We start from the raw sequence: 19,066 nt of genomic DNA on the forward strand, positions 1-19,066 counted from the left end.
GCTTTTCAGAATGTTTCCCAGCACAGCTTTCTTCCTCACTCCTGTGCACTAGTTCTGCTTTCTGTTAAAAGCCATTGATCTGGAAGGATGCTAATCTGATGGGTAGAATTTAGTCTCTCTTTGCAGTCAGGCAGGTAAGGGTGATGAGTTCTGAGAACATCCTGCCTTTTTAATATTTAGCTACTCTGAGGCAGACAGTAGTAGTGATCCAGAAGTCTATAAGCAGAAAGCTTATGTATATCCTCCAGGTGTTTAGGGCAAACAGAACAATTTTATTCTAGTTTTACTGTTTCATCAGAAAGATCTAAGTCAGACGATTCTGCATTTGAATTTGCTCTTTGGGGTTTTTTTTCAAAGGCGTTTGACATTCTTTCAGAAAAATACCTGCTAAAATAACTGCTAACTTTTAGACAGGGTTCAGGGCACATCATTGACTCAAGAGTTCTAATCACTTGGGTGTCTGTACCGTTGTATGTGTAACAATAAATACATTACATTTGTTATCCTGCAGGGGAAAGACTACCAAAACCAGACAGAGGAAAGATGCGCTTCCATAAAATTGCTAATGTCAACAAAGCTCTGGATTATATCGCCAGCAAAGGAGTGAAACTTGTGTCAATTGGTGCAGAAGGTATGTTGGAGGGCTTGACAGTACACCTTAGGTCATAAGCGTTCACGTCTTAAAGAAGCCTGACGCAGGCCAATTTGTGCTGGCTGTTCTTCATATATGGGCGCATGGGTGGCTCAAAAATCTCTTAATAGTGATGGCTATCTTATGTCTGTGAAAGGAGGAGAGTTGGAAACGTGTGGACACATGGAGAGGGATGGGGTATGGCTGGGCTGAGGGAGACTCTAAGATTAGTTTCTTTCCAACGTTGAATTGAAATGTCTGTGAGTGTCTCAGTGGGTTTTCGTTCCATTTCCTTGGTTTCTTTCAGAGCTGTACCTTTCTCCTATATGTTATTAAAAATAAATAATTCATTTTTAGATCAGGATGGGTGCTAAGGTGCACTTTATCCAACCTGGGGTCTTTTTTTATCTTTAGGAGGTATTATTTAGGAGATAAAGGCTGACATCACTGCCAGGTGGCTGGGACCTGCTCCCATTTTATTATGAAACTGGGTGTGCATGCAGCTGTGCTCCCAAAATTCAGCTGCGGAGTTAAGGCAGCGATCAAAAGAAATTGTGGCAGCTGGTGAGAGACTGAACATATGAAGAAAGTGTGCTGGGATGTTATTTACTGAAGTTATTACTTTGTTGTTGCTGTGCCGTTGTTCTGTTAGTTAAATAAAAATCTGCAGTAGGCTAGTTAAATAGATGTAAGCTCCCAGCAAAAGGAGGCAGGCCTCCTCACTGCAAGTGAAGCTATGCCTCCCATGAGATTCAAATGATGGTTTAAAAAGGACAAAGGTCTACCTAGAACTAGCTAGTCCACAAAGATAGTTCCACACTGCTTTGCATAACCATTACCATAGAAAGAAGTGATGTGGCTGGTGTGATATCCAACTAATTTTGATTCCCAAGCCTAAATGATTTGTCCTCCATTTTCATGGCAGCCTCTAGCATGACATTAGAGCAAAACTGTGGCTCTAACTTCTGTATCATAGTGAGAAGCCTTAGCTGTGTTCTGCCCTCACGTTGCTAGATGAATTGATTGATTGCTAGATGGATGGATTTATGGGCCTTCCCTTCCTTCCATCTGACTTCCTCAGTCTTATATACACCTTTATTCTGGCTTCCAAACCTTGATCTCAGGGAGCTTACTGTAATTGTGACAAGAGCAGGAAGATTCATTATGCGGGATGTGGGCATCTGTAGAAGTAGTGGAAACATCTGTCAGTATCTGATGATTCCATGACGGTTTAACCAAGCCCAGTGGGTTCTTCAAGTGTGGTTCACCAAATAGGATCAGTTTCTAGATCCAGAGTTCCAGACTTCCAAGAAATGGATGTTTTCAGGGCAGAGTGTCTGGTTGAGATCATCCTTAATTCATTTTAGGCTGAACTGAACAGTCCATGAGTCCAAATTTCTCCTGTAACTTTAGACACATAAACGGAGACATTTTGGGGGAATATATCACCAGAGGGAAGAGGCAGGGATTCCCCAAGGCAGTCCAGATCTCAGAAGGGCTCTGCTGCTTTTCGGATGTGCAGAAAGGGACATCCTGCAGGGAGTCTGGCAGGTGGATCCCTTGCTCAATTAAATGAGGTGCGATGGAAGAATGTGTAACTATCCTACATGTCTGCAGATAAAGGCTATTCTGAGAGCTACAGAGTTTCAAACAGACAGCAGAGGGCACTGAAGAGACAGTTTATGCATGGAACTGAACATTATACGTGGAGGAGCCTGTTTAATAGCTGGTACAGAAATACTGACAGTACACAGCATGGAGCAAACAAATGGTAATTTCTGTGCTGTCATGCTGAGGCTCTGAAGCTTCCTGACAGGAAACAAGAGTATAGCAAAGGGAGTGGAATCTTGTGGAACACAGCAGTCATTCCCCTTTGACCACAGTTTGCATAGCAGGCTAGTGTTTTCACACATTGGTTCTTCAGGTAAGGCTGGAGCATTTAAGCTGAGATACAGCAGCTCCTTTCTGCTGCAGAGAGGAGCAGGCCTGCTTTCTGCCCTCCAGTCCCCTGCGTTTTGCCCTGCTTACTGCTCATTACTGCCAGGCTGTTCAGACAGGGGAGCAGCATGGGAACACTCCCTACATCACCTGAAGGCAAAGCATCTGGTATAGCTCAGATCAGCCATTAAAACTGTTAAAGCTAACCCAGCTGCTCTCCTTGGCTGTGACTGGTGTGTGCTTACACACTCTGTTATGATAGTAACTCCCTCTGAGAGGGAGGCAGTGACAAGCAGCTAGAGGCAGTAACCTCTTCCAACTGCTCAGCCAGTTGCTATAAGGTGATGTTTGTCCATGCCCTATGTATTTCTTCCTGTATTTAACAGCAGGCCTTAGTAAGCCAGGAGATCAAGGTGATGTTCTTGGCTGTGCTACAGGCTTTCTTGCCTGTTTCTGGCATTCTAGGTTTGTAAAATATGGGGATTAGAAGCAAAGCTTCATTCATTTGCATTTAAAACCCCTTTTAAATTCTTGGATGGAAGCACAGGAGCAAAATCAACTGTTACTATCATAGCTTATACAGAGGGAGGAACCTGTCATTATACGACATTGCACTATCTCAAGTATGGCTACAAACGCGCATTAGATTACATCCATGTGGGCAGGAGTAGAGAGATTCCTGTGCCTTCCACCCCTACTCTAAACAGGCTGAGCATAAAGCCAGCTCTGGCCCAGACACAGTTAGTGCCTGGCTAGTTTACCATGTCCCCTCTGCTAAACTTGTTGTCTAAGGCACAGTGCTGTGCTGATGCAGCTATGTAGTATCACATCTGACTGGGTATAGTTTCACCTCTGGCACCAGTACCTGTTTAAAGAGTCCTTGGGCTTCCTTGTCCAGCATATTTGCCCCCACACTTAACAGCTCAACCCTGTCGCTTGGGCTGACAAGTATTTCTGTACTTGCCCTGGGAACTAGATCACTAACTTGGTCTGAATTTAAAACACACCACACGTTTTTTCTTCTGTTGTGCTTCTCAGCACTATTGACTGGGTAGTCACTGCAGCATGAAGATGAGAATGATTCTGCCTGCAAGGAGGCAGGGCATAGGCTCCTTAAGCTTGTATTGTCATCAGAATCCTTAACCCTTAACTCCCTACCCCTGTGTATGAGCATGGGGTGGGTGGGCTTGTCTGCACCCATCTGTTTTGGCATTCTCTGAGTTACCTCAATGCTTGGGATACTTTTTAATTTCCAAAGCATGAAAATGTTATATCTACATCTGCTGAGGATCATGTTTTATTATCTGACACTCCGAGTGGTGAAGAGCACACCTCCAAATACTTTGAATTTTCTGTCCATTTTCGGCATATAAGCTAGGACATGATTATTAGTAGCACTGCTGGGGTTTTTATTTGAGAAAAAACTTTAAAAAGCATTAAAGCTTTTCATGGTTCTGTCCCCAGTACACAAACTAAATAACATAAAAACAACTTGTGCTCAAAAGGCAAAACAAATTGCTTTTCATTCATATTTAAATGCAAATTTTTATTACAGCGATAGCAATCGAAAAGGTATTTTGGAGCCTCAAAACAAAGATTAAACCATGATTCCTGTGGGACATAAGTACAAAGTTCAATTTAATATGTTTAAGGGGCCAGGAGTATTCTTTAAAGTCCTCTCTAGTGTCCTGAGGCTGATTTCCTTGGGCTATCTGTGGAGTGGATGGAGAGAGATGATCACCTTTAATAGTGATTCTGAGCAGAAGCCCAGTTTAGCTATTCCAATCTGTCCTGTGGGAGAGCCTTTCTCTCCACTGGAGAAAGGAGAGTCAAGAAGCTAAAGCTAAAGCAGTAAAAGTAGCCCTTCTGAGTCATCCACAGGCTAGAAGATGCTGAAGTTTTTCCCGAATCAAAAAAAAAAAAAAGGTAATTACTGCATTTGCAAGGTAATTGCATCCTGAATGAAATGAACGGAGATATGGAGAAGCACAAAAGATAAGTACCCTGTTAATAGAAAACCCTCTGTATTGCTTTTCTTGGGAGGGGAAGAAATATCAAAGACCAAATGATCTATGAATCTTCTATAGGAAGGTAGAAATTAAAAAGCACCCCAAACCCTAACATCAAAGCAGAATAGGAAACAAAGGCAAAACATTTGGGGCCTTACTGCATTGCTCTGCTCAGCTTTTTCCTTAGGCAGTTTTTATGGTTTCCCATTCCCTCTCTTTCCCTTACAGGTCAGCAAGACCTTTGTCCCCAGAAGGCAATTGCTTTGCTATTGTCAGGGTTTGAACTAAACTGAGGCGTAGAACCTGTATTCCTCCCAGAGCAAACAGACAATGCGAAGAAAATAATGAAAAAGTCTTTCTTCTATTGGCCTATAGAGGAAAATTATAGGAATGAATCAATATTTTTTTTTAAATCACTGATACTTTTCAACATTTAGCTGCTTTGTTTTCCTTGTGTTTAGATATCTTCCCCTGTCTTTCATACACGACTATTTTGTATCTTATTTTAGTGACAGATAATGAGAAATTGAAGCTGGTAAATAGCTTGAAAATTTTCTGGAGGCACAACATAGAAAGTTCCCTCTCTTGCTCTTTCACTCTATGTGTGTACATATGAATATGTAAATCAAAATAACGATGTAGTGATTATGCAAATCCATGAATTGATTGCCTGACAATCAGCAATACCCCCTGAATATTTAAATTTGTTTATTATAAATTTGAAGACATTCTTATACACACCCACACACACACACCCACACACACACACACATATATATATATATATATATATATTTATGCACACCCACACCCACACATCAGACATCCACAGCTACATGCCCTAATTGCTATTTGGTCTTTTTTGGCTGAAGGAGTTCAGTTTTGAGATTTAAAGAGACTTTGAGGTCTTTCGGAGGCAATTAGTAATAATGCATGGAAAAGTGAGGAAGAAGGTAGGAAAAGTGAGGTAAGAATTCTGGAAAATTAATGTAGAATCCAAAGGGGAAAGCAGGGAAATAGTCATTCATAAAGAAACTTAGATTATTATAGGGCCAAAATAAGTATAGACTAGAAATGGGTGTTATATTGTGCACTGTGTTAATACCACAGGTTCAAATGACAGCTTGTATCATATACTACTCCAATTTAACATGTATCATCTGAAGTCCTCAAACAGCAATTGATCTGTTCTGTAAAACTTGCCCCTGGATTCAGGCAACTTTTCAATAGCAGAGTGATTGCCTTTTCTGCTGGTAGCTCTGCTGGCGTTTGACATGGGATTGAGGCGAGTCCTCCTGCGGCAGGTCCCCTTGCTCCTTCCCCAGGCGAACACCAGTGGGCCACCCAGGCAGCCACAGCTGCTGCACTTCTTGAGGAAGGCTGGAGGCGGCTTTCGAGCTGAGGAACAGCTGGTGGCTTCCCTGCCCCGTTGGTCATCTGCTGTGGGTGGACTGGACAGGCAGCTGGCAGTTCCCCTCTCTCATCTTATCCTCCCCTCTCCTCCCCTTCCAGTGTTTGTTCCTCCTTATAGTCATGCTATGTTCTTCTGAGTCTCTCATCATACTTTTCAGATTGATTTAACATAATCACCACCCTTAAGTGATCTTGCAGTACATTTCTTTTGGTGTTACTATTGTGAAAAATTTAAGTGGTGTCTCTGTTAGTAGTATAGACAATGTAAGAGCACTAGATTCTGACTTGGCTTGTGGAAGGGACTCTCATATATGTACAAGCAGGGGTGGGAAAAGCACTTTCCTAGCACCTTTTGTTGTGGGTAAATGCAAACAGTCTTGAAACAAGTTCAAACCACAGAAGTGAAAAATCCCATTTTATATTAAAGGTGCATAAGTGTACATTGGCATCAGAGCTCTAAGACTACTATAATCTTGTGGCTATGTTTTTAGAACTACTTGGCAGGAAGCCACATAACCTAGTCTCAGGAGGTGCTGTGTATCTTGAGCTGTTCTGCATTTCTGGCCTTTGCTAGGCACTGTGAATAAATTTTTTGAAAGTATCTAAATAATATAGGGGAATTTGGGGAATTAGGCACTTCTGATGTCATTTTATTTAAAAAATCGGTTAAGCTGGAGTGCAGACTTCTAAGTCATTTAAAAGTTCTTATGGCTACTGCCAGATTTTCAGCTTCTACCTCAAACAGCTGCTGACTTGCAGTTCCTTAAAATATTGGTTAAAAAGCATATTTTTTCAGTTCCTTTGCATTTGAAAACAGCAAGGCTGCTATTGTTCAAACTTTCAACATATATTTTCCCTCAGGCTCAGCCTACAAAATTCAGCCTAAAAAGTAAAGGTTTGACACAGTGACAGCTAGCTGTACAGAAGCCTTTGAGCATGGAAGTGCTGAGGTGACCCTAATGTCAGTAATCTTCGGTCTTACTGCCAAGGTGGCAGAAGCATGAGTTTGGTGAAAAATGAACCCAGATGAACCCTATGTGGATAAAGAATTATACAGAAAATATAATGGATTAGACACATGATATTATCTATATAAATATTCAATAAGAGAAAACTCAGTAGGAGAAAACTTAGGAAGCACATTCTAAAAATTCTCTGATACCTCTCTTTTCACCTTAGAAATTGTTGATGGCAATGTGAAAATGACGCTGGGTATGATCTGGACTATTATCCTTCGCTTTGCTATTCAGGATATTTCAGTGGAAGGTAAGAGTAATGTACCTATCTTAAGTGATTAGGAAAAAGTATGCCAATTGGAATAAACACTTAAAAATTAACAAATTATTTTACAATTTTATTGACAATTGTACAATAACCTTTGCTTGAAGTTTTTTTTCACATGAATTGTGCAAAAGTGAGATGAGCATTATAAAAATTAATTATTTTTCATGGAAAAAGATACTGCAAGTTCCCTGCCTTGTGACAAAATCAGTTTCTGAAAGGAAAAACTTATCCTTATCCTGACAGAGACCTTGAGTCAGCTTTCTAAATGGGGAGGTTCTGGGCCTCTCTCTCAGAGAGAGAGAAAGAGAAAGAAAGAGAAACAACATGACTGTTTCTGAGCTTCGGTGGCTCAAAACTATGCTGTAGTCTGTACTGTGGTCCTATTTCCAGCTTTTTTAGTCCTGTTCATTTCTCTTCTTCTTTGCACATATTATCTGATTGTATTTCACTTCCTACTTATCAATTACTTAGTTTTGTCCACTTCTTAAGAAATTTTGGGGTTTTTTAGCTTCCACTTGGTAACTGGCTCCAAAAAGTATGTCATAGTTAAAATACTCTTTAAATCAGGCCTGTGTTGTGAAAAGTCTCAGAATTCTGGAAACTAATTTCAATTTTCAGTGAAAGTAGAGTCAGTTCAAGCTTTGCATGCTGTCTTGCCCATAATTTTGGGGACATTAATTGTGGACCTTGCGATCTCTTTGATCTTTTCAGTCCTTTATTCATACATCCAGATGATCACAGGGTACAGATGACGAAGGTGTTTCTTTGGCATTTATACCTTTCTGTAAACAAATGGACCGAGACCACAAGCCTATTTCAAGTAGGAACCAGCATAATCTTTTATGCCTAATTCTGTTACATTTGTATTAGGTATTTTGCTTTGAGTATACATTCTGCTGTGCAACTAATAAAATTCTTTAAACTTCTAGTATCAGAGAATTACTGTGCAGGCTGATATTCCAGTCCCAGAGTTGTTCCAGTTCATCTGACCTCTGTGTCCACATGGAGCCCCATTAGTCCATTTGCATGAGTATCTTTTAGGATTAAATGTTAGCTTATGCTAACCAGTTTCAGATGGTTGACCTCATTTAAGATAGCTTGAGCACTTCTTACATTTTTCCTTTTTTTACTCCCTGGTGTCTTTTACAGAGACTTCTGCCAAAGAAGGGCTGCTGCTGTGGTGTCAAAGAAAAACTGCTCCTTACAGAAATGTGAACATTCAGAATTTCCATCTTAGGTAAACTTCCATTATTTCAAGGGCAATAAAAGCAATCTAAAATATTTTGGGTCAAATTTTTCCCACAGTTGTGTAGGTATATCTGAGAGCAACATTTCACTCTTCACTGTTAACCTAAACTTTTCTTCAAATTCTTTTGCTCTGTCTTCAGAGTCTGACTTTGCCTAGCCTTCTGGATTATTTACCATGGCTTCTGTAGTTACTATTGAAAAGAAAAAAATCCCCACTCACACAGAACAAACATATTACGTTATTAGAGGCCCAGGTATATGGGAACGTCTGAGTACCACAGCGTAGTAACTTAGTAAATGCCACTCCAAATGACAGCTACTGTAGATATAGACTGTTCTCTGCAAAATATCGATGTGATGAACATGCAGATATCTCATTACAAGAAATCAGTCTTTTTGATTTTGTAACATAAATATAAATAGGAAGCCCCAGCCGCCTTATAGCATTTCCAGCAAAAGCTCTGTGTTACAGCGTTTTGAATTTGATCTTAATGTGCAGCAGCTACAGGTGATTCTCCATGTAGTGACAGAGATGATATAGTTCACACATCCATACACAGCTAAAAAGAATTTGTTTGACTTACAGTCACAATAGAGTCTTTAAGAGATCTGAAATTTGTTATATGGTATTTTCCTTGAATATATAGAAAAGTATTTCAGTAGCGCTTTATACAGGCACAGGGAACACTGTAAATTGCAAGATCAGAATCTTAGTATTTTAGTATCTATATGCTGGCTCTAATACACTGTATAGGGAAAATATTTTGAACAGAAGAACCTTTATTAATGCTTGGAAAGCCTTGCTTATGTTTTAATCAGCTCTTACAGATCTACTTTACAAAGGGATGTCCCAGACCGTCTTAGCCAATACCTTTTCATTTAAGGAAAATGCTTCTTGTTAGTTTGGTGCTCATTTTGATTGCATTGTACCTTCTAGATTTTATATTATATCATATATGTATATTCTGCTTAGTTATATGACATTTTTATTGGAGATGATCTGTTATTCGAATGATCTACCCAGAAGTCTCACTGACAGGGAGTCTAACAATCTAACAAATTTAGTATTACACAATTGATGCACAGGATAAGACCCCAAACCTACAGTCCCAATGATCTACGTGCATAAAGTATCTTTCAGAATAAATGCTTCTGGCTAAAAGGGACCTCTCATAATCTTTCCAAATAGATGATACCCATAGCTCCTTTCATTGCCTATTATTGCCTCCAATGTCAGTGGGTACTAAGACCTGAAGTCACATTGAGGTATCAGAGCTCAGTGGTACTCATATGTGTAAAGTGTTTTAAATAACCTGAGCGAACTTACAGTTTTATACTTCTGTGTGCACAGCACGGTTGTATCATTAAAATTGGCTGAAATAAGTGATACAGAAAAAGTCAATTGTACAAGCAAGTTCAAGTAACTGCAGTTTTTTTTCTCCTTTTATTGTTTCACAGGCATGCTATAACGGTATTACGCATTTTCATTGATGAACATATACTCTGAGCTGTCCTGGAACTTTGCAGAAATTAAGCAGTTGAAATCAGGAACTGTTTTACATAATGTACACTAACTAGAAAGTTTTATGCAGTGCTTAGGTACATATAGATTATCTGTAGGAGAAGGAGTACAGTAACAGAAAACAAGGGATCAGAGATGATGGAACGTAGTTATCAGGATTTCACAGGAGAGTTCCTGCTTGCTTTTAAGCCTTGAGCAAGAAGAAAAGTGTAAAATGCCATGATTTTATTAACTAATATTTTTCCATTCTATTTTTTCTTGTAAAGCTGGAAAGATGGCCTTGGATTATGTGCACTTATCCACAGACACCGACCTGATCTTATTGACTACTCCAAACTAAATAAGGTCATCAGTCTGGGCGGTACAGCATGCTGTTCTGCAGTGATTTGGCTCACTTCCTGTTTGCTTAGCATGTTTGCTAAAGGACAAGCTGAGGGGTGCATACTAATTCGGACTGGCTTTCTAAGCTCCCTCCAGAAACAGTTATTTGGAAGAAGAGACCCCTTGGCTCTCCCGTGTCCTTCTCTCCTTCCCACTACAATGGCTTCAGGATTTAATTGCAATTAACCTGGTCCTCGGCTGTCAGGCAGTTGATGAAGTCTTTGATGCTGCACAATATTGATATTAAGTTAAATACATTGGAATTCTCCATTCACAGCTGATAATACTGTGCAGTCCATCCTGGTTTATATCTGGTGTAAATGACCATGTAGATTGCAAAGCAGTAAAGTAGCAGGTTCATTGTGACGTTTAATCATAAGATTCCTCAGAACAAACACAACCCTTGGTAATCAGGAGCACACAATAAATTAATACTAGGCTTATATATTAAATTCACAATGAAATTCCTCATCACTTTTTCCTTTTGTTTTTGATTACACTTCTACCTGTACCCCCGATAAGTGCAAACAAAACTGATACACTAACTTCCTTAGGTAGTACCACGTGAGGATTACAGAACCGTTGTATTGCAATGTGCTACTTATGGCACAACATGCAGATCACGATCTCAGTTCTGAAAGATACCTGTGGCTTGAGAGGGAGGAGTGAGAGGCAAGTAATAAACTCAGAATTTCTCAGTTTCATTACTGAAGAATAAAACCAGAAAATAAAGTCAAATATTGTAATTTCTTATTAGCTCTCAGTACATAAATACCATTTTCTGTTCTCTGGAATTAGAATGTATTTGGAAGTCTCCCCTAAACACCGGTAAAATAGAAAGTTTAGTCATGGTTTTAATTTGTTCAGTGCTACTTTTCATTGGTGAGAGTGATAAATCATAGACTACATTTTCCATTCCCTGCTCTTCCATGGCACATTGATTTTACCAGTGGAATTGACTGTTATCGGAAAGCCTTTGAGCAGGGAGAAAAATGACAGAATGAAATTAAATGATTTGAAAACCTTATCTGCTTTATATATATTTAAAATTTATACGGGAGCCGCTAAGGTGCACAGTGATGAAAATCAAATGAATATATTCCTAAGCACATAGAAGTTTAATTTAGGCTGCTGTAAAGTGTTCATTTGGAGCTTCTTCCTTCTTATTTTACTGAGGGGAGTAGGAGAAGTAGCTTTTGGCTCTTCAACTTTCTGCAGCCATGGTGTACAGTTTGGATAGTCCCTCCTTACTCTTAGTGCAGAGACCCCAACTGCAAATCTGAACTGCAGGACAAAATCTTAGCCATTAACACTTGATTGGTCTCTTATTCTGTATGCATTCCTTCCTATGGCCAAAGAGAGCCATGGAGTATCTAAGATACCTGTCTCTTTGTGTAAATATGCTCAAGTGTGGCACAAACAGAAGTCAATTTGATTGAGTTTGTGCCTTGAAAGTGGTACGCAGTACTAAAAAACTTCACAGTAAAACCATCCTATTTATGTGTGCTGAAAAAAAGGGAATAGAACGTGAGTAGATCTGCTTCAGCATCGCTATTTCCCTCTTAGAGATTTTTAAAATAAAAGCAGGTCAGGTTTCAAACTGAGGCTGAGCCGTGGCACGTAAAGCACATACAGAAACATCTTAAAATAGATCTTGCTTTTCTGGCCTGGCTGTGTTTGATTGACTACTCATTTTGGTTGTACTAACAACTGTCTTCGTGTCTTGTTTCTTAGTTTGCTGTCCTCTGCACGCTGTTTTTTCTTCTTCTCACCAATGTGTTTTGTGTGAACTTATAGCTGGAAAGGTGGCCTTGCTTTCAACGCCCTTATCCATAGACACAGGCCTGATCTTCTTGACTATGACAAGTTAGATGAGGTATTTCTTTAGCAATAGCAGAGATTTTCAGTTACTGTGGCTTATAGTTTTGTTTAAAAGGATGGGTGATGGAGATCTCCAGTTATTCAGAAGCTGATGTGATTTTAAACAAATCCTTTCCCGGTGGAGCACTGCTTACTCATGGACTTATTACCAAGTACACAAATAGGAGGTGCCCATCACTCGTCTGTGAGCAAAGTGTTTTAATCTAGTCAGTAGGTCTCTCTTAGATTTAGTGCTTTTGCCCATTTAATTTCACTAAGAGTTTTTGTAGACACATTTAGTAAATGTTTTATTACACGCGGTATCTCCTGTGTGATAGCAAAAATAAGTTTATATTGTCCCCATTTTAAGTTCCTTTTATTTTATGTGATGAACAAAACTGCTAAATGATGATAGAATGAGAATTGATGGTTATTCTATTATACCCAAATTCTGTTCTATTATTCTGTTGTACCTATTCTATTATACCCAAATTGTTAGGTCTCAAAATGCAAACTCTTCTTCAGAACACAATTTATATGTTAGTATGCTATGTTTATAGAAAGATATGCTATGGGCATTGCTACTTATGATCTGAAAATCTATGTATAATCTACAGTAAACAGATACTGATACCAAGTAAATGGACGTGCATGAAGAACAGACTTCTGTAAAACTTAAATCATTGCTCTAATTCCATAGTAAGTAGTCTTACTAAGTTCAGCGCAAAGCAACCACAGAAGAACGCTCAAGATAAGATCCTCCTGTAGGAAGTGTTTGTATTCAAATGGAGGCCTGGGAAATTCCGTACAGAAAACGTGTTAACCTTTTTCTGGTTCCCATCCAGATTCCCATTCACGTTCTCTAACTTGGCTCTTCTGTGTCCTGTTTTCCTCAATTGTCTCTGCAGACATTGGCATTGTTCAGAGAGTCTGTGTTCATTTAGCAGTTTGTGAATACTTGAAAATGATAGTAGCGTTAATGGCATGAACTGCCATTTCACGTGGGGTGTTTTACTCTTCTTCAAAAACTGAAGACTCTAAGTAGATATGGAAAGGTTGCCTTAAGAGCAACCCTAATCTGACACAGATTTTCCCTGTCAGCAATAGCTGTCTGTAAGGTAAAACATGAAATGTGTGCTATTTGGGCCTGAGTTGTGCTCACTGCTCCCTTTCCTTTTCCTTCGAAAACCATAATCGAAACCTCAAAACCAGAGGGCGTTCTTGTTTTTCAACAGCGCTACAATTCAAGTTATAGATATGCTGTAGATTTGGTGGTCCAAGCCAAAAGTGGGAAATTTTGCTCCTTCTGAATAACTGTTTTTCTGTCTGTGCTTGCTTGTTCTCATGCATGCCCCTGACCGGCTGAGAGCTTGTTAGCGCAGTAGAAGTCATATAACTTTAAAATAGTGTATGTATAAAAACATGCAGGACCAATTTTGTGATGGAACAATCCAGCACAGCCTACCGGACCAGTGGTCTTGACTCAGAATGAGCACTGTATGAGTGTACGCTGCATGTGTTATCTATGTCCCCCACCCAAATAAATTTGCAGTGGAGTCCTAGTGGCACACAGTATCTTATTAATGATTTCTTCTGAAAGTACAGCAATGGATAGACCAAAAGTTCATATACCTGCACTCTGCTTTTTGAGAGCAGCAGTTGTGACTCCAGTTTACAAAGCCTATGCTTTGGGTCAGGCTGCGTAAGTTTTAATGTAGCTACTGTAGTGGTCTTGCTTCAAGCAAGACCTCTGTGTTGGACTGGTTACATTCTCTTTTTTAATGCAGGATGACCCCATAGGAAATATCAATCTTGCCATGGAAATCGCTGAAAAGCATTTGGATATCCCTAAGATGTTGGATGCAGAAGGTAAGAGCTATATGTTACCTAAGTTTCTGTCATTCATAACACTTTTTTAGGAGGTGTTAAACTTCCGTTGCTTTGTGTCTAGCACATTTTTCAACGTTCCTTTTACATGAACCCTCATGGAGCAATCTCACCCATCTGTGTCTTTGTCAAACAATCTTTTCCTTCTTGTTGCCCATGTACTGGATAATTCCACTTACTTTTTCCTTCGTTCCTTATTCTTTGTTATTGTTTACATTTGTTACAGCACTTTGGGCTCTAACCTCAGCACATGGCCCCAGTGTGGCAGTTCAGGTACAAACGCAGCATCAAAAGCTCTCTCTGTCTTGAGGAACTTAAAGTCTAAGCCTAATAAAGGGAAATGCAACTGTTGGTAGCTTAGAGCATATTCACTTTTTTAATGTTGAAATGAAGGAGTTGGAAAGACAAATGGTAGTATAGACCTTCCAAAATATGCTACTAATAACACACCTTCTATGAGAGAGAGCTAGGTTGAGGGAATTATTTTTTTTCATTTTGTTTTAATTGTAAACCTCTTGCCAGTGATCAGTTTTATCAAATAGTTTCATGTCTGGTTCCTCCAATAATCTTTCGAGTTTGTCTAAAAATAACAGGGAAGTATTTATTAAAATTTCCCGAACTTCTTCAAGGCAGACAACCTTTTGTACTCCAGGCAAGAATGGCATAAAAATACTGGAATTGGCCTACATCAGTGCAAAGCATTCTTCTCTATGCAAACTCTGGTCTGGTGGCTTGTCAGTAGAGCATTGATAAGAGAGGAATTATCCAAAGCATTCAAACTCACCTTGTCTGCTCCCCTTGAAGACTTTGGTAGGACAGTTAAGCCACCACAGGATGCTTTTGAAAATCCAGGTCGTTTCTTGGTTTCACTTCCATGCTTCAAACTAGTCGTTTTCATTTTTGGAAATGTGATTCCACTTTCAAGCAGCACTTAATCGGTTTACTCTAAAATACTGTGCAAGGAATTAACAGATGTGCTACCTCCTTGCCATTGGACAGCTCCTGCTATCATTCTCCTTTCCTTCATTTTTTCTCTTCACACACAATTTAAGAAACCTTTTTTTCACCAGATTTCATGCATATTGTAGCCTTTACTTTCCTATCTCTCTCTTGGCAGGTTTGAGGGGGGAATGAAATCTTGCTTCTTCTGACACTCTCTAAGTATTTACCATCACTTTTTAATGTAACTGTAATCTCAGTAGACACTTTTCAAAGGTTTGTTCACAGCTATGTGAAGTAGATGCAAAATCAGTAAATACATTGGCTCTGAAGTTAGAAGATCTCTTGGTTAATATTAGAAATTGTCACCTCATCCCTGGATATTTTCACACCGTCATCTTCCAGCTCCTACACTGGCAGCTTTTCTGCTTTGTCTGTTGAAGTACTAAAAGAATCAATTTTTACCATTGCACCCACACTTCAATCACACTCTCTCTATGCTCGTAATATTTCGTCTCATAATAGGGACAAAACTATCCACTAGACAAGCTAAACTTTTCTATGATTTATGCTATTAACTTAAAAGACAGTCTGGCTAAAGGATTGCACGACTGTTACTATCCAAACTTTTCTTAGCACAGAATTTATTCTTGGACTGCAGGAGTACATGTTCTTAAGGTTTCCGATATGTGTCAGTTCTTTGTCAGTCACAGGGACCCAGTGCTAATGCACACCATAGGCCCTCCTATTTTGTGACTGTCAGTAGCCATGGTTAACTCTGGAATAATACTAGTGCTTTAGATGAAGTTGCTCGGGAGTGACAGTGACACTGAACCCAGTAGATCTGCCAGCCATGCCATCTGCTCTGGAAATTTCCACAAAACCAGAACATAGCAATACCCTTCTGTGCAGTCTCTGTCTTCAGATGCTTTAGCATTTCTTTTCCATTTATTGATTCTTAAACCTTAGGTAGCTTTGCATTGATATCAGTAAACAAATGCAAGCTGAATGATGGTATTTTTAATCCTTGCAGCACTGAGGTGGCATCATCAGCATAATCTGATGGAAGTACCGTGTTAGAATTTCTGAGCAGTTAACCCTCTTCTCTCTACACAGATGTAGTAAACACTGCCAGACCTGATGAAAGAGCCATTATGACTTATGTTTCCTGTTACTACCATGCATTTGCTGGTGCTCAGAAGGTGAGGTTGTAGAACATGGATCAGATCTCACCCTTCACCTTCTGTGTTGTTTCTTTCAGCAGTTTTCCTCTTCTGATCTTTTCCTCACTAGTTCCTAGGATAGCATCTTAAAGTTCAGCTCATTCCCTGTTGCCTGATTTTCTCTGTGAGCCACTGTCTCTATAGAGCAGCAGTAGTCTACCCATTTGTCTGTAGAAGCAAACCTTCCTGTTTCATCTTCTGTATAGATTTGCTAATAATATCCAGTAGGTTTTCAACGGCTGGCTACTGAACTGGATAGAGGACCCTGTTCTCTTAAATTGAACTTCTGTGCACTGCTTCGAAGCACCTTTTAAAATGCAAAATGAAAATAAGCTCGCAGTGAAAAAACAATTTCAGTAACAGAATGCCGTCTTTCTCTCCCTGCTGGATATTATGCCTGCTACAGATGTCAAAATTGTCATAACAGATGCTCAGAAAATGAACCCTTCTCTTATGCTTTCAGGATTGTTTTTAAAATGTTAAATGCTTAATGGTAAGTACAAACAGCAACGTAAAACATTGCTAACATGCAATGTAGACGTACAAACATATTCAGACTTCTCAGAGGAGCTCTGGAGTCATGTTCTAATGAAAAGAAGCACAAGAAAGCAAGGCAGTTTACAGAACTGGACATACTTCAGGTATTAGTAAAATCAAGAGTACTGATATATAATGCTAAGGTAATAACTAATCCACATGCAACTTCCAGAGAACATCTCAGATCAAAATGTAGCCTATTTTTCCTATGCCTTAGTCAAAAAAAAGTATTCTAAATCACCAGAGGTATGGGTGCCATGCAACAACCGGTAGTCATGCTTACTCCTGCGAACAAGCCATGGTTCTGTGAACAATTCTTAGGCAGATAGTCCTGGTGAAATTAAGGGTATTCCCCCTGTTCTGCATAATCAGGCCCATTAAAAAAATTCGACCTTTCCATAACAGCTCATGCTGCATTTCTAGGGTATGTTTTTTTTCTGCCAGCACCAATCAGTCTAACAATTTATTACAGCTTTGCATAGTTTCTAGAGTACAGAGCTATCTATGGGCAATAAAACAATCAGAATGACAACTGTATTGTGCTTTCATTTATTCATCCTGTTTTCTACTCCTCGATTTTTTGTTTTGTTTTCATTTCTCCCTCCCCCTTGTAGATATTGTGAACACTCCCAAACCTGATGAGAGAGCTATCATGACATATGTGTCCTGCTTCTACCATGCTTTTGCTGGAGCAGAGCAGGTATTATTCAACTGTCCCTTCAGGTTGCTGTGTTTTTGACTGGTTGTTTCACATTTCCACTAGCTTATTGAAAAACCCTAATTTAGTACTTTGTGGTTTTAATTAACAATTGCGAGTACTTTTTTTTAACCAGCACTTGAATCTGATTTAGTTAAATGTTGTGTAGCAAGTTGAACATTTTTATTCCAATAAGCATTACTGCTTCCTGTCAGAATTTTTAATTTTGGGTGTCCTTATTTGGTGATTGTGAAGGCTATTTCAGGAAAACTGTATTTGAAGATTCTGTATTTGTTGCTGCATCAAAAAATATTCTCTTACTTTCTCTGCGTAGAAGAATGTTTGACCTTTGGAGAGTGAGACTATACTAGCCTTGCTCGTGCTGAGTAATGGTTTATGGCTAGATTTTCAAAGATGCCTAAAGATGCCTAAAGATGCCGAGAGGCACGTAAAATGTCTAAACAGTGTTGGTGCCTGGTTCCCAATGAAACCAACAGAATGATTTGTGGAGTAGAGAGCTAGTAGAAGTGTCAAGAACATCAGCAGCAAATCTGTCATACTGGATGGGTTTCTCACTTAAAAAATCACATTTCCCTCTCTGCTGCTTCATATATTTGTAATCTACAAACGGACACAACCGAACTTATATGAAAATATAAATGCCGTAAAGTAACTGATATTTTGCCTCCATCCTCAGGATTTAATTTCTCTTCCCATCTGGTAGGCCTCCTACACCTTACCACAGCACAGCTACATATTGTTGCACCCTCCTCCTTCTGTATATGCAGGTTCTCCTTTGTCTCAAACAGCTATGTTAGTGCTGTTAATTCTTGTTATTAATGCAAAAGAGAGATTCCAAATATCCTCTGTAACGCAGCAGTCTACATAGATTTTTTTTTTTATTCCACTGGATTTATTCCAGACTACTATTTGTATGAAAGTACAGATCTGTGATGTCAAACCATTAGTGTCAATTTTAAATATGGCAGAGCAACAGTGCTTTCGCAAATAAATTTGGCAGGAGGCACAAAAAGGGTTGCTGTCAGTGGTTGAGCTGCATGCATCCTCAAGGGTAGATGTGCATATGATGTACAGATACGGAGTGGTATGGGACTCCTAAATCACAGGGGGTGTCTTTCCAGTGTGGCTAACAAACCTAATATGTTTCTTGTGTGATTTTAAAAAAAAATAACCTAATAAAATAACTTGAAGAATGTCCTTAGCTGCTTTGCAAGTGATTTATTAGACAACTGTAATGGTAGAGTGAAATTCCCTCTTGTACAACAAAGTGACTTCTGTGCCGATCTGTGCCTCATTCAGGCCACTGGAGTTTCTCAGTACAGACTTTGCCCCACCAATTCTAAGGTGGACAAAGGTATATTTGAGTCATTTACGAGCACAGATCAACAACTATAGAACAGTGTGACTTTTGTTTGCAGCAGCCACATTCTGTCTCTTTCTCCAAGCCTGTACCGGTTTTAGAATGTGATTATGAAT

General features: G+C 39.3%; 1 protein-coding gene across 4 annotated transcripts in view; it reads left to right on the forward strand.

Annotated features, from left to right (window-relative positions):
- Positions 1-19,066, forward strand: part of ACTN2 (actinin alpha 2) — an 83,402-nt gene that overhangs the window by 37,770 nt on the left and 26,566 nt on the right. For 2 of the 4 annotated variants that reach the window (XM_068939239.1, XM_068939240.1), the window contains exons 3-8: positions 512-631; positions 7,171-7,257; positions 8,425-8,512; positions 10,312-10,390; positions 14,074-14,155; positions 17,487-17,572. In XM_068939239.1, coding sequence (XP_068795340.1) covers positions 512-631; positions 7,171-7,257; positions 8,425-8,512; positions 10,312-10,390; positions 14,074-14,155; positions 17,487-17,572 — 542 coding nt within the window. Of the gene's footprint in view, positions 1-511; positions 632-7,170; positions 7,258-8,424; positions 8,513-10,311; positions 10,391-14,073; positions 14,156-16,228; positions 16,315-17,486; positions 17,573-19,066 lie in introns of all 4 variants that reach the window. The other 2 variants (XM_068939241.1, XM_068939242.1) reach the window with 1 other exon arrangement.

The sequence above is a fragment of the Struthio camelus genome, chromosome 3 (assembly GCF_040807025.1).
Source record: "Struthio camelus isolate bStrCam1 chromosome 3, bStrCam1.hap1, whole genome shotgun sequence".
NCBI lineage: Eukaryota > Metazoa > Chordata > Aves > Struthioniformes > Struthionidae > Struthio > Struthio camelus.